Genomic DNA, 13237 nt, shown 5'->3' with positions numbered 1-13237 from the left:
AAAGCTCTCACCCACTCCACGTCATCCTGGGCACTTCTGGGCCCGGGGAGTGCGACGTCATAGCTGCAACCTCGGAGGGTCTTCGGGCTCCCTCCCCCCCACCCCCAGGCTCGCCCAAGCCTAATCCCACGGGTCTGGGATGACGGGGGTGGGGTCTGGAAACGAGAGCAAGCACGACTCTGGAGGGAGGACAGAGTGAAAGCAGCATCAGAGATGTGCTTGGCCATGGGGGAGACAGCGCGGGGCTCCTTCAGCCAGAAAACCTAGTCTCTCAAAGAGACACTGGGTGGCCACTAGCCCCTGGAAGCTCTGGGCACTTGAAGTGCAGCTGTCCAAGTGGAAATGGGAAGTACTCAATTATTTTGCTTTTTTAAGTGTAAAAAGCATACCAGATTTTGAAGGCTTAGTATGAATAAAAGGATGTAAAATATCTTTTTTTTTAATATTGAGCACACGCTAAATTGATAGTATTTTGGATATATTGGGTTAAATAAAACATATGATTAAAATTATCATCACCTGTTTCTTTCTAACTTATTCAGTGTGGTTCCTAGGAAATTTAAAATCACACACGTGTGACTTGCATTTGTGGCTCATATTCCATTTCCATGGGACAAGACACGGCAGCTTCTAGGGAGAGGGCGAGCAAGCTGAAGGTCTGGTTTGAGGCACCCTTCACGAGATAAGCCTCCTTTGACGCACACCTGACGGGCAGTGCTGTCTGGGGAAGGACCGGCAAACAGGGAGCACAGACCTCTGTGGGCCTCCCGCCTCCCCGCAGGCGTCAAGGTCCCATCGGCTCTGATGCCTTCACAGTCCTTTATTTGCTTTTAATATGCCCAAATAATACAGGGGGGGAAAAAGCAACTTACAGGTTTTGAGATGGTGAATCCGCTGCTGGAATGCACAGGTATTTAACCCCCTGTAGAACGATAAAAAATAAAATAAAACAATGATACTCAGTGAAGAAAAACATTTAAAGGAACTATTTACTCAGGTCAAAATAAAAAGTAAAAAGGAGAAGTTTTCCACTCATCTTTTGTTGCCAAGGAACCGGGGAAAACTCTTTAATTAAGGTTCCTGGTTATTTTCCATGACCATGCACACAAACATTCATACTCTAGTTTGCAAACAGCTTGGAGGTTAGAGTGTATCAAAAAAGCAAAACAATTGAGTACTTCCCATTAAGTGTCCACAAGTTCCAAGACTGTTATCTCAGATGCTTGTTCACAAATTCTACTTTTTAACTCTATTGCATTTAAGATCCTGACTGGTCAGAGAGGAAACGCTGACAGTAGAAACAGTAACATGATGACAGGTTATGGGACAGTCGGAGGGTTGGGGGGGTTACAACGTCACTGATGCGGGACAGGGGCCGCACACACAGGAAACAATGTGATTTATTTTACTTGCTGTTCAGAAGAGTAAAAGTTTGCATACCAAACTAATACTTTTTTTTTTTAAAGAATGACCCAATTTCAAAAAAAATGATCTTCATATAGTTTGCTGTAAAATCTATAAAAATGTTTATGTAAATTCATACTACAAAAATCATGGTAAGTTTGAGTTTTATTAAAACCTTGGTTGCTTCTTCTTTGGAGGGATTTAAAGTATAGTGCAAAAGGTCTTCCATGTTAAGTAAAAATATAAAATCTAGATAGGTCTCAGTGACCTTTGCAAAAGAATATGGTTTCACTAAGACTTAAATGAACCACTTTTAAAACTTCCTCTCTTGGTAGCCTAACCTAATAGAACCTGGCCACCATGTCATAGATAATTAATGAAGGACACATACCAGAAGCTAGAAAAATAACTGACCTAAGAGAGAAAACGAAGGAGAGAAATGTAGGATCGTGGTACAGACAGCCAAGAGTCCCTCAGCAGTCAAAGTCGAAACAACTTGTCTTGCAGAATTATTTGCAACTTTTCCACAGCAGGTCATTAACGTTCTACTGTCAGGGCAGGTGGTCAGAAACCCCTGTGCAGCATCTGCTTGTGCAGTGTGCTGTGAGGAACGGCGTGGTCCTTCCCCACGACGGAAATCCCACTTTTCAACACAGAAGCTACGTTAAACCAGGTTTCTCAACCTCCTCTGCTGCTGGGTGTAGACTCAGGCCTGGTTTCATCATCTGACACACCTACGAGAGGCGGATTTGAAAACAGGACATGGAAGAGTCAGACAGGTAAAGAGCACCTGTGTGGCAGGTGCAGGTGGCGGACGTGGTGGGAGATCAGGTGGCAGCTGTGTGCTGCGGTCTGGGTGCTGCTCCTGGAGCTTCAGCTGGAAGCCTGTTTCCCCAGCTCCTCCGAGGAGACCACAAGCTCTCAGCTGTCTCTTCACAAAACACCTTCCCGCTGGAGCGGCTCAGAGTGGAATCTGCTGTCCACATCTAAGACCCAAGCGACACGATTCCCCTTCCTTCCCCACGAGAGGTCAAAGGAGAGTTTCCTGCTTAATTCACGTGTGTGTATTTTGAGTTTTGGGTCCACCATTACATCCTGCACCACAGGCTCTTCTGAGTCTTGACAAAGATGGGTCCTACTGCCGCTCGCCCGCGCAGGGCCACACAGGCCCAGGTGTGGAGGGCGGCTGCTGGCAGGAGGCCGTGGAGCAGCAGAGCTGCCCACCCAGCCTCACTCCGCCGCCGCTGCCTGCGCTGCCTTGGCCGGCTTCCAGGGACGCTGCTGGGCGCAGAGTCCCAGCTGCCTGAGGTTCCAAAGCACCTCCAAGCCAGGCAGGCTTCAGAGCCCAGGTTTAAAGGGAAAGAAAGCATAAAAGGAAACAACACTGTGAAAAGCTGTCTCACTCCGTCCGTCCCGTGCCTGGTGTGGACACGTGCTGCCCCTCATGTGTCCATGGGGAAATGACTCAACTGCCTTTCCCATCTACTCGCGAGTGAGAGTCGGCCAGGGATCAGGCCCAGAGGCTTGGGAAACGCCTTCCGCCCACACACGTCCCCCGCTTTCCCTTGCCCCGTCCTTCCAGGGACCGGGAGGGAGGCTCTCGGGTTCCACTCTCCCTTCCACGCGGGCTGTCGGCGAGAGCAGCGCCAGACGACAGGGTGAAAACGCCTGCTCGCGCTGACGGAGCCCACATAACCGAACGCCAGCCCGGCCCGCAGGTCGGGAGGAAGGAAACACAAAGAAATGGAGGACAGCCAGAGGGGCGGCTCTCAGTCCTTACGAGCGTCTCCCAGGAACACAGGCCCCGGCAGGAAGCCCCTGCCTTTGTGGTGCCTGATGCACAGAAGCAAACCGGGAGCAGTGCCCGGGGTGTCCCGGTGTCCATGCCCCCAGGGGGCCAGGAGGGAACTGCCGGCCACGTAGGGTCCTCACCCTCCTGAGCTGTGCTGGTGGCAGCAGCTACAGCTTCCCGTCCGTGAGGCATCTAAGGAAGAGCCGAGGGCCTCGCATCCGCACCTCCGCGGATCCCCTACCCAAAGGCAGGCACAGGAAACGTAACAGAGCAACAGCAAAAACCACCTTCCCTGGAGCGATGCCGGGCAGACAGCAGGCACTCACTAATGTCTGCTGAGTGACGAGAACTAGGTGACATCGACCGACACGAAGGCCACACCAGACAAACACTGCAAAGTGCCCATGCCTCATTCTGGTGACCATAGAACGAGAGAGCTGGGCTGGCAGCCACGCCACGCGAGGCACACGGCACACGGCACGCGTGCTCTGACAGCAGCCTCCCACCTGTCTCCTCCAACGGGACGCAGCCAGGAAGCAGCTCACCAGAGAATGACAATAAGGAACTATGCAAATTCAGTAAAGAAAGGAGTCAAAACTGTCAAAAAGGTTCAGTTGCTCACCACCCAAGAACATCTATTTATCTTAGCTTAGTCATTAACAAACACGAAAATGCTTCCCTCTCGGAGGCCACAGACGGCAGAACATGAGGGACCTGAAAAGGGGCTCCAGACGCCTGCACACTCGTACAGTTCAGCCAGTTACTAATTCAGAAAGCAGCGAGAGGGCCTCAATGCTGCGAGGAGGCCAGACAGGCTTAAAGTTGCCCTAGTGTCACAGGGCTGGGCTCTGCCAACGTTCTAGCCTGACGGGGAACGGACTGTTCACCTACTTGGACCCCAACAAGGGCCGTTCACCGCTGGAGTTCGTACAGGCAGAGACGAGGGACAAGGTATGTTTAGCTAAATTACGGAAAGTTTAGCAAAAAAGAAAGAAAGAACATCTCATTAGAGGAAAAAACCGTAGAACAAGCTGAAAACTTCGTAAGCAATAAAAACACCAGCAGTATCTCCACTGCTGTAGAACTTCCTGTGTGGCATTCCTCCTTCATACTCCCTCTAACATGAAAAGTCCCTCAGACTGGTTACCTCCCTTGAACTAGAATTCTCACTAAGTAAATAAAAATTCAGTATTTCCATGATATTTTAGAAAAGTGACTAGTGGAAAAGTCACTAGGAAGCATTTAGGAAGCAATAAATGTCAAGTTACAGATTTTCAGTTTACAGAGCTGGCCCAAGCAGGCGCTGAAGCCCAAAAGCAAGCTCGTCAAGACGGTCGAGATTTCTAGGAGAGGCAAAGGAACGGCGACTGACGGCTTTGGGCTGCCTGACATTCTGCATGGCCTCCCGCGTCCTGTGCTGATGAGCCGGGGACTGGGGGTGGGGAGAGAGGCAGATGCTCACGCAGTAATCACAATGCCAAGTGACGCATCGATGAGTGTGATGTGTGCAGGGAAAACGTCAGGGAAACACAGGAAAGAAGTGAGAGCGGGCCGAGGCCCCCCAGGGGAAGCTCTGCGATGGAGGTCTGTACCAGGTTCTGAAAGAAGCCATCGGCACTTCTTGGCTGAGAAGAAGGTGTATTCCAGAGGTTTTTCTTGAAGAAAGGTTAAAGCTTTCTAAGTGCATGCTCTCAAAAGCTGTAATATTTTTCAGTTTTCTGTTTCAACAAGCATAGCAACCACCAAAAGTACAGTTTCTGCCTTTCTTTGGGCCTGAAACCAGATCACACTCAAATGATGCGACGGCAAGTACTTGAAAAGCAGGGCCAAGATTCTGATTTCAGGACCAGTAAAAGGCTCAAACTCTCGTTTGTTTCAAGTACAATTTCTAAAATTCCGTGCTCTTTTCTTTCTGAAACAGCACAAGTAAGAGTCTTCTGAAGAACTCAGATGACATGCTGCTTTCCAGAGAGAGCCCTTCAGAGTCTGTCTGCTCTCTCCCAGTGCAGCCAGCGAAGACCAGCCAGAAAATCACCCCACCTTCTGCAGGGCAGGAGAGGGAGTCCCCTGGGGGGCCTGAATTGGAAAATGCAAGCAACAGCGACACAGTTAGGAACCCTGGTTTGTCACCTATCCCACTCAGGGCCCGGAGCAACCAAGGTGCGCAGGAGGGCCCCCCGCAGAGACGGCGCTGGTGCTTTGACAAGCACGTCTCGGGGCCCCGGGCCTGCGCTGACCGGGCTCTGCAGCCCCGCACGCCCCTCACTGCCTGACGTCACGCGCCCACCCACGGGCTGAGAAAGGACGGCCAGGACCCCGAGAAGAGCTAACGTCACCACATTCCCAACAAACTCGGACTCCAGAAAAGAAACATAAAATTAAAAAAACTAAATTTGAACTGTCTGATCAGAAGCAAGATCAGTTTATACACTAAGAAGAAAAAGTCTTTCCCACTTGAGAAAGTCACTCTCTCCACGACCTCTTTGTCATAAAATAGACATAACATAAAATTTACCATTTTAACCATTTTTAAGTATACAGTTCACTGGCATTAAATATATTTACACTTTCATCTTCGAGAATGGAAACTAGGTCCTCATTAGACACTAACTCCCACCTTCCCCAGCGCCTGGCAACCTCCATTCTACCTTCTGTCCCTGAATTTGACAACTTCCACACTTTCATACAAACCTAAAGGTAGGTAAACTCTGAAAAAATTAGTCTGGCCACACTTTTGAAGGTCACAGACCCAACAGATGGCAATGGCTGACTTGAAACTGCTTTGGGACGAACGTGCCGGCATGACCACCTCACCCCCCGGCAGGAGACCCCCCTGCGCCGCGTCTCACCCCAGAGAAAGCGAGTGAAGGTGTCCAAGTAGTTACGAACGTGGCACACGCACTGTAATTACTGTTTCTCCTCAGTTTAAGAGCTGCCACACAGCCAGTAACATTTCCAAGGGGAAAAAGCACGAAACAGGAGTATGTCCACAGAGAAATCACATCTGGAAAAACGCATGTGTGGCTGTGGACTAGGAACCGGAAATCAGCATGAAACACAAAAGCAGGCAGGTTCAGGGGTGAGGGTCTGCCAGCTCTCTTTCGCACCATAACAAAATCTCCAAGAACGACTGTGAGAAGTCACGGGGGAGAAACACAGCGCTTCGGCTGAGCCACGCAAAACCCGTCAGGTCTGAACTCTAAAGTGCAGATGCATTTTCTTAACGTGCCCATTTGCCGCTGATTCTTCCTGCACCCGCTAAATTTAGGAGACACTGCCACAAATAACAACTTCCAAGAACTCTGCGGTGCTCGATGGGGTGGGGAGGGTGCGAAGGTCAGAGTGCAGGGACAAGATTGAGCCCTTGGTTTGATTTTGTGAGAAAAAAATGCAAATGAGAGCCCGCTAGCACCTGCTGGCTTCTTTCAGGTTAGTCAAAAAATGACATCCATCTGACTTGTCAGGTCAGCAGGTGGAGAACCCAAATGCTTATTTTGGCTCAAGCTACTTTTGCCAAAGTGGGCACAGTCAGCATGCCGGCCTTCTCGGGCCACGCGGCGGCAGCCAGGCACCACCCGCTCCAGCCCGCCGCCCACTCCCCCTCCTTCCATTTCCACTGCCTGGGGGCCGGCTGCGTGCCTGACATGGCTCACAAACACTGGCCGGTTGCAGCGATCTCCCCAAACCAGGCAGTTCCACAGCGCGGCCTGGCGCGCATCTATGCTGCACCACACGTGCCCAGAAACCACCGTCCTGAGGAACCAGCGTAGGTGGGCACCTCAGGAGCACCGCACAGATCCCGCTCGTGAGAGGTACAAAGGCAGACTTTTATCTGATCGTGCCTCTCGGCTACTGAAACCCGTCCCATCTGCAGAGTAAAGAAGACCCTCTCCGAAGTCCTTCGGCTCCCCTCCCCAGCTCCCCGAGCCCCAGCTGCCCTGGCTGCCTGCGTCTCCCTCAAAGCCCTGCACCCTCCTGCCCAGCCCGCCCCGGGGCGCTCTTCCCCGCTTCAGGAGTCCTCTGGCGACGCTGGCTGCTCCTCTGACTGCCCCACAGACCCGGCACCGGGGCCCCAGCACAGGGGACACAAGTGCTGGTGAACGGCCAGCCTCTCCCGTGGGCCCCAAGGCCTTCCATGCTGCGGGGACCCGTCTTAGTCATCTTTCCTCAGCATCCCAGCACCTCTCTTCAGAGACTAGCGATGAATGGTCGCTACGTGAAGGAAGGGAGACCCACTTCTAGAATCTTGAGTTCCAGCGTGCCCAAGAGCACCGTGCCCAGCCGGCAGAGGCCCCCATGGTTCGGCAGGCCAGGCCGAGCGGTCTTAAACGGCAACACCTCCGCTTGCAGTTCACTCCATGCTCTAAACCGTCTCAGCAGGATGCCGTGCTGGTCTCACTAGCAGTGGAAAATTACCACTAAGGTGGAGGTAGGCCAGATGCTCAGAAGTTTTCAGGACTGCCTGAATTGGGGACTCAGTGGCTCCAGGCTTCAGGCCCAGCACAGGCTCCTGGCATGTGCAGCCCAGCTGTGCTCCCTGTCACCTGCCGTGAGACAGAGGTGAACAGACTGAAGCCCCTGTCCACCTGCATGGTGCCTGCAGCCCCTTTCACAGCAGAGTGCTGCCTCGAACCTTTAGGGCCAAGAGCCGAACCTATTCACCACCTGGCCCTTGACAGGTGTGCTGAGCCCTGGTCGGACAGCGATGCTTCACAGTCGGTCTGATGGCCTGGAGCTCGCCAGCACATCACACGTCACGCTTCTCTCCATGTGTCGGAGATGTCTGAGACAGCCTGGGACTGCTGGGCTCCAGACCAGGCCTCGTGCCCAGCTCCCTTCCTCACCCCGAAGAGAGAGGGACGAGGGAATTTCCCTCTTTCACAGGACTTTTTTAAACAAGGAGATTAGATGCGATCTGTGAAACACTGAGCAGCTGGAGGGGCTGATAAAGGGCCAGCGCAGACCAGGCTGCGTGGGCGCCCGGAGGGCCACGCTCCCACCTAGTCTGCCACTCGCCTGGGCCCCGCCCTCACCCTCCGGGCAGGAAGGGGCCGCTCACTTCGTAAATCCAGCTCCCAGCTCCCCTCTCGGAGAGCGCAGCATTGTCTGGCATGATACGGTGGCCCCTTCTGCAGGTTACTGAGCAGGTGAGCCTCAGACTCTCTTGCTTACAGTGGAGTGAGACCCCTGCAGGGCTTGGGCACCTGAGAAGCTCTCTCTGAGCAGCGTGCCCGGTTCCTCAGGACCCGACGCCGCCTCCTCCACGCGGGACCAGACCGAACACTGACTCAGAGCTGGACGCTTCTTCCTGGGAAGCTGGCCAGTCCTGCGTGGGTGGGATCGGGGTCGGGTCAGGGTCAGGACACACAAAGGCGGGATGTGGTAAAGGCCAGTACGTGAGCCGCACAAGAAGGGCACGAGCTGAGGGCAGCAGGAAAGCGCGGGGGCTGGAGTGGAGGGAGCAGACAGAGGCTGTGAAGGAAGCGTGTCCTCCACGGGCCAGGTGAGTGGCTGGTCAGAGATCGCACCGGATGTGTCTGGCTCATAGGTCACTTATGAACCATGGTCTGGGTGCCAACCCCCACATATGACAGGAGAGGGGCGTTTTCCTCGCTCTGCTCTGCTTGTGGGCTGGTCAGGGTCCCGCGCCTCCCTTGGAGGGGCAACACTTCACCAAGCCCTTCCTCCCCCACAGCTGCTGCTGAACGCAAGCCGAGGGCTATTTTTATTTTGACAGCTGCATCCTCTGGCAAGAGGCACAGAAGGAAGAGCCCATGTGGGGAGGTCAGCGGTCCCTCGCTCTGGGGGGGGGTGCCTGGTGGCGCAGTCCCCACGGCACCACTGGGGACGCAGCAGCAGGACCGGCTCCCATCAGAGCTGCCGGGAAGCCCTGGGCTCAGAAGCACCAGGGAGATGACGCAAACCTTTGGGAACGTTGTTCCTGCTCCGCCAGCCAGGGCTCAGGGGCTCTGCCATGCGGTCTGAACTAACAGTCTCTTGGGGCAGATCTGGGAGTGTCTTCCCCTGGAGGCTGTGGGGCTGGTCTCTTGGACAACGGCTTTCACCGAACAGGGAAATTCCAGTCGGACCAGCCCCACCACCACCAGGCCCCGACGAGTACCATTCAGGAGGGCCTCTAACTGCCCTGGTCGGGAACAGTTTCCAAGACCAGAGGGTTCAAGCCAAGGTCTGGGCTCCACTCTGTGTCCGAGATGCTCCGAGTGACCACGCCACGGTGGGGAAGCTGTCCCTCTGCAGCCGTTTAGATGACGAGGGGGCGGCCTCTCCTTCCCCTGCTCTGCATGCACAACCTTCCCTTAACTGGAAAACGTCTAGGAAGCAAACACCACGTCCACAGTTGGCCCTAAGAAGGAGGCTCCCTCTCAGACTCCAGGTGCGTCTGCCTCCTCACCTCTGCCCGGGGCTGCAGCAGCCATGGCCCGGCCCCGACCTTCACCTCCCTCCACTCGATTCCCCCTGGAAGAGAGGGCAGAGCTGGCCGGAGGTGCCCTGCTCAGTCATGAGTGTTGGAACAGCTGTGCTGGCCATGGCGAAGACTGAAAGGAGAGAAAGGGGCTCTCAATCCAGACCTGGGGCCGGACACCCACCTCTGCCCCGGCTCACACAGAGATGTCCCAGGGGTCAGACCCGAGGGGGAAGCACCTCCGGGGATGTGGGCCCGACCTCAGCTGCGCCACGGCCCCACCCCCAGCTTGTGAAGTCAGGTTGGGGCGCTCCCTTGCAGGTGTGGCAGGCACGGGGTCCACCTGCAGCGCCTACCAGGTACTGAATTATTAGGAGCACCTAAAAATGGCAAATTTGCGTAAACCAGGCTACATTTAAATGGCTAAATTTTCTTGTGGCTAAAAACAACAACAGTGCCCGTAGAGTCGTTTAACTCTGCTTTAGGTTTTAACCAACTAACCACCTTTAGCTTCTCATTCAAATTGGCGACTGCAGACTCCAAGGCCATTCACCCAAGGAGCCTGCAACCCCTCCAGTGCCCGTGGGCCAGACACCCGTCACCAGTGGGGTCCCTGCTGGCCTATAGCCACACACTGTGCCGTCCTGACCTGGGACCAGAAACACATCTACTCTTCCTTGTGGTTCCTGCAAACAAGGCTCCTCTTCCCTTTTAAACTCCTCAGCAAAACTGCATCCCCTGCGGAAGCCTTCCCGGTTTGCTCCTATGCCTCTCCCCGCTTCCAGGATCCACAGGACCCAACACACTCATGCACAAGAGCCTCCTCGTTCAGGGCTGATGGCCAGAGGACTGCACGGACCCCGAGCCCCTCCCCTCCAACTCTTCTGCATCCTGCGGTGCCGCTGCAGGACCTCTCTGTGGAAGTGACTCTTCCGATTACAGAAAAAAAAACCCAGTTCAGTCCCTAACAACTTCTGCCCAGGATTACTGCAAGAGCTCCCCAGCAGTCTCCTCGGTGCCCCCTCCCTCACTCCAGCCCATCCCCCAGTCGGCACCCTGGAAAAGGACCCTGAGCGTGTCACCTGGCTGTTCGTGAACCTTTGCTGAGTCTCTGCTTCACACAAGGGCAAGCTCAGACTCCCCGCCTTGGCGAGCGGGGCCTAGTCTTCCCTGAGCCTCCTCGCCCAGCCCGGCTCCCTGCAGACCTGCTCTGCAGAGCCTCACCCGGCGGGGCTCGCCCTGCGCTGTGTACGCCCGGTGCCTCTGACACCCCGCGCCCCCTCTTCCGCTCCAGCTGCCCTTCTGTGCCACCACTCCCCAGCAACCCCTGCTATCCTTCAGGGTCACTCCACGGGGCCGACTCCTCGGCGAGGCCTGGCTGACCCCACGGGGCTGGCCACTTTCTCCTGGGCGCCCCCGGGCCTCCCGCCCCGCCACGCATTCACGGCTCTGAACCGCTGCAAGGGTCTCCATGCCTGCCTCTTCCAGAGCTGGGCTACCTCTTGCTTCTCTTTGTGTTTTGTCCCCAGTCCCTCCTGCAAGGTGGGCACTCAATTACCATCTGCTGAGTCTGAAGGAATAACTCCCAACTTAGCCAAAAGGAGAACTGAAGATGGCACCACCCTCACCCCGCGATGCTGACCACCCTCTTCACTCTACACCCAGCCCCATCCACATGTCCTGCGGCCCAGGGCTTATTTCCCCGTTCCCAACAGCCCGGAAGGGCTGGTCCTATGTGAGACAACCCCCTTCACACACACACACACACACACACACACACACACACACACGCTGCACCAGACATGCCTCCCTGCTCCTCTCCACAGAACCTCCCCGCCCCCGGCCCACGGGCAGGGGGATCCTATCCAAACAGGCATGTGCTTCAGCACTTACGGCACTGTTGTTACAGAGTCAGTGCGCACTGCCCCTCCAGCTGGAGCAGAGGGGCCAGGCCACGTGCCACAAGCTTCTCCCGGGATCTTGGCTTGGAGACCCTGGCAGGTCTTGCCACTGGCTTGCTCCCCGTGGAGGACTGAGAGGGGCCGGACTGGGAAAGCCCGCCCAGGAGCAGCGCTCAGCACGTGTGCGCAGCGCTTCACAACGCGGAGGGGGGGGGTGTCCGGAGAAGAGGGGCGAGGTGGGGCTCAGCAGGAGATGCTCCAGAACTGGGGCCTGGCTTTGAGGAGAAGCCCAGGAAGGAGAGTGCTCTGGAAAAGTCTTCACCTGCACGGAGAGGCTGGTCGGTAAGCGTGAGGACCAGAGAGACATGCAGGGAGCTCTCGAGGGCCAGGCCACAGGGAGCCTGACACAGGGCTCCTCCACCTAGAGACAAAGAGCGACTGCCTTCTCCTCTGGGCCCAGTGCAGTCCTGGAGGGTCTCAGGCTCTCTGTCCAGCCGTGCTGGAGTCTGGCTTCAGAGCCAGGTGGAGCTGCCGTCTTTGTATTTGACTGCCCACACAGGGAACTCACACGCAGCTGGATTCAAGAAAGAGCAATTACTAGACAGTTTTCGATACCTACCATAATCATTTCTATTTGAGTCATTTCTATTTAAGTCTGGGGTTGGCTTCAAACAAATTTACCTCAACGCATGAAAGCTGCAAGCCTTGGGTACAGTAGGTGCCACTGATACTCGGGTTGCGTCAAAGACTTTACTAGAGAGGTGGAAACAACTGTCAACCCGAAAACTGCTCCAGGTCAAACAATAATTTGTTTTCAAAGGCCCCGGATCTCATGAGCAGTCATGACAGCGTGGACTTTTCTGTAAGGCCAGTGCGGCAACTGAACTCGCCCTCACTGGAAACAGGGGCCAATCCCAGCAGGAGTCCCACCTACCGCTTCAAGCTGCAGCTGGGATCTGTGAACCCCAGAGAAGGATACAAACTCATTCAACGGAAACAGCCCAGCAGAAGTAGAACGTAACTGATACTGAGTATGCGCACAGCTGGAAAGTGTTCAAGGGCTGCCTTCTCCCTCGAAGGTTACGATGACTGACAGAGGTGCTCTGTGCCCACTGACCATGGCCGACATCACACGTCCAACATACGTCCACGGGCACCGGACTCATCGCAGCCAAGCCTGAGCACCCAAATGCAACCTGCCCGTCACTTCCACAGACGCCGAGCGCGGCCACCTGCCCGCCCCCTCTCCCTACCTTCTTCATTCAAGAAGATACTATGAAGATGCTCCCACTGTAGAAGATAAATAGAGAAAAAAGTGAAACTCCTCCTTCCCTCCCCCTCCCCGCATCCTCCTCCTCTTCCCCGCTCAGGAGTCTGGCACGGCCCTTTCGGACCCTCACCCTGTGCGTTATGCACTCAGACATGTGCACACAGAGACGCACAGCTGACGTGCGACTTCACAAACACGGGATCACACTGCGGATATCACTCTACAACTCGCTTCTTTTGCTGAGCGATTCTCCTTCTCCTGTGCACACATCTGACCCTTCCTCTTCTTTCTGAACCGCTGCAGGGAATTTCTCAATATGGATGTATCACAACTGACCAGTACCCTTCTGCTGAATGTGTGGGTTGGCTCAATTTTTTGCATTCCAAACACAGCAGCAGTGAACATCCTTGCCCACACTTGTGTGTGTGGGACAATTATCTTCCTTG

The 13237-nt window shown here is 54.8% G+C and overlaps 1 protein-coding gene across 15 annotated transcripts in view; it reads right to left on the bottom strand.

Annotated features, from left to right (window-relative positions):
* DUSP22 (dual specificity phosphatase 22) overlaps nucleotides 1–13237 on the bottom strand; it is a 52871-nt gene that overhangs the window by 16136 nt on the left and 23498 nt on the right. For 13 of the 15 annotated variants that reach the window (XM_074347961.1, XM_074347964.1, XM_074347957.1 and 10 more), the window contains one exon: nucleotides 873–922. Coding sequence is in view for 12 of the 15 variants with exons in the window: in XM_074347964.1 (XP_074204065.1) it covers nucleotides 873–922 (50 nt within the window). In the remaining 3 variants the exon portion in view is untranslated. Of the gene's footprint in view, nucleotides 1–11; nucleotides 180–872; nucleotides 923–13237 lie in introns of all 15 variants that reach the window. The other 2 variants (XM_074347951.1, XM_074347953.1) reach the window with 1 other exon arrangement.

This window comes from Camelus bactrianus, chromosome 20 (genome assembly GCF_048773025.1).
Source record: "Camelus bactrianus isolate YW-2024 breed Bactrian camel chromosome 20, ASM4877302v1, whole genome shotgun sequence".
Lineage (NCBI taxonomy): Eukaryota > Metazoa > Chordata > Mammalia > Artiodactyla > Camelidae > Camelus > Camelus bactrianus.
Note: the sequence above shows the minus strand (reverse complement) of the source record. Positions and strands in the feature narration are given on the sequence as shown.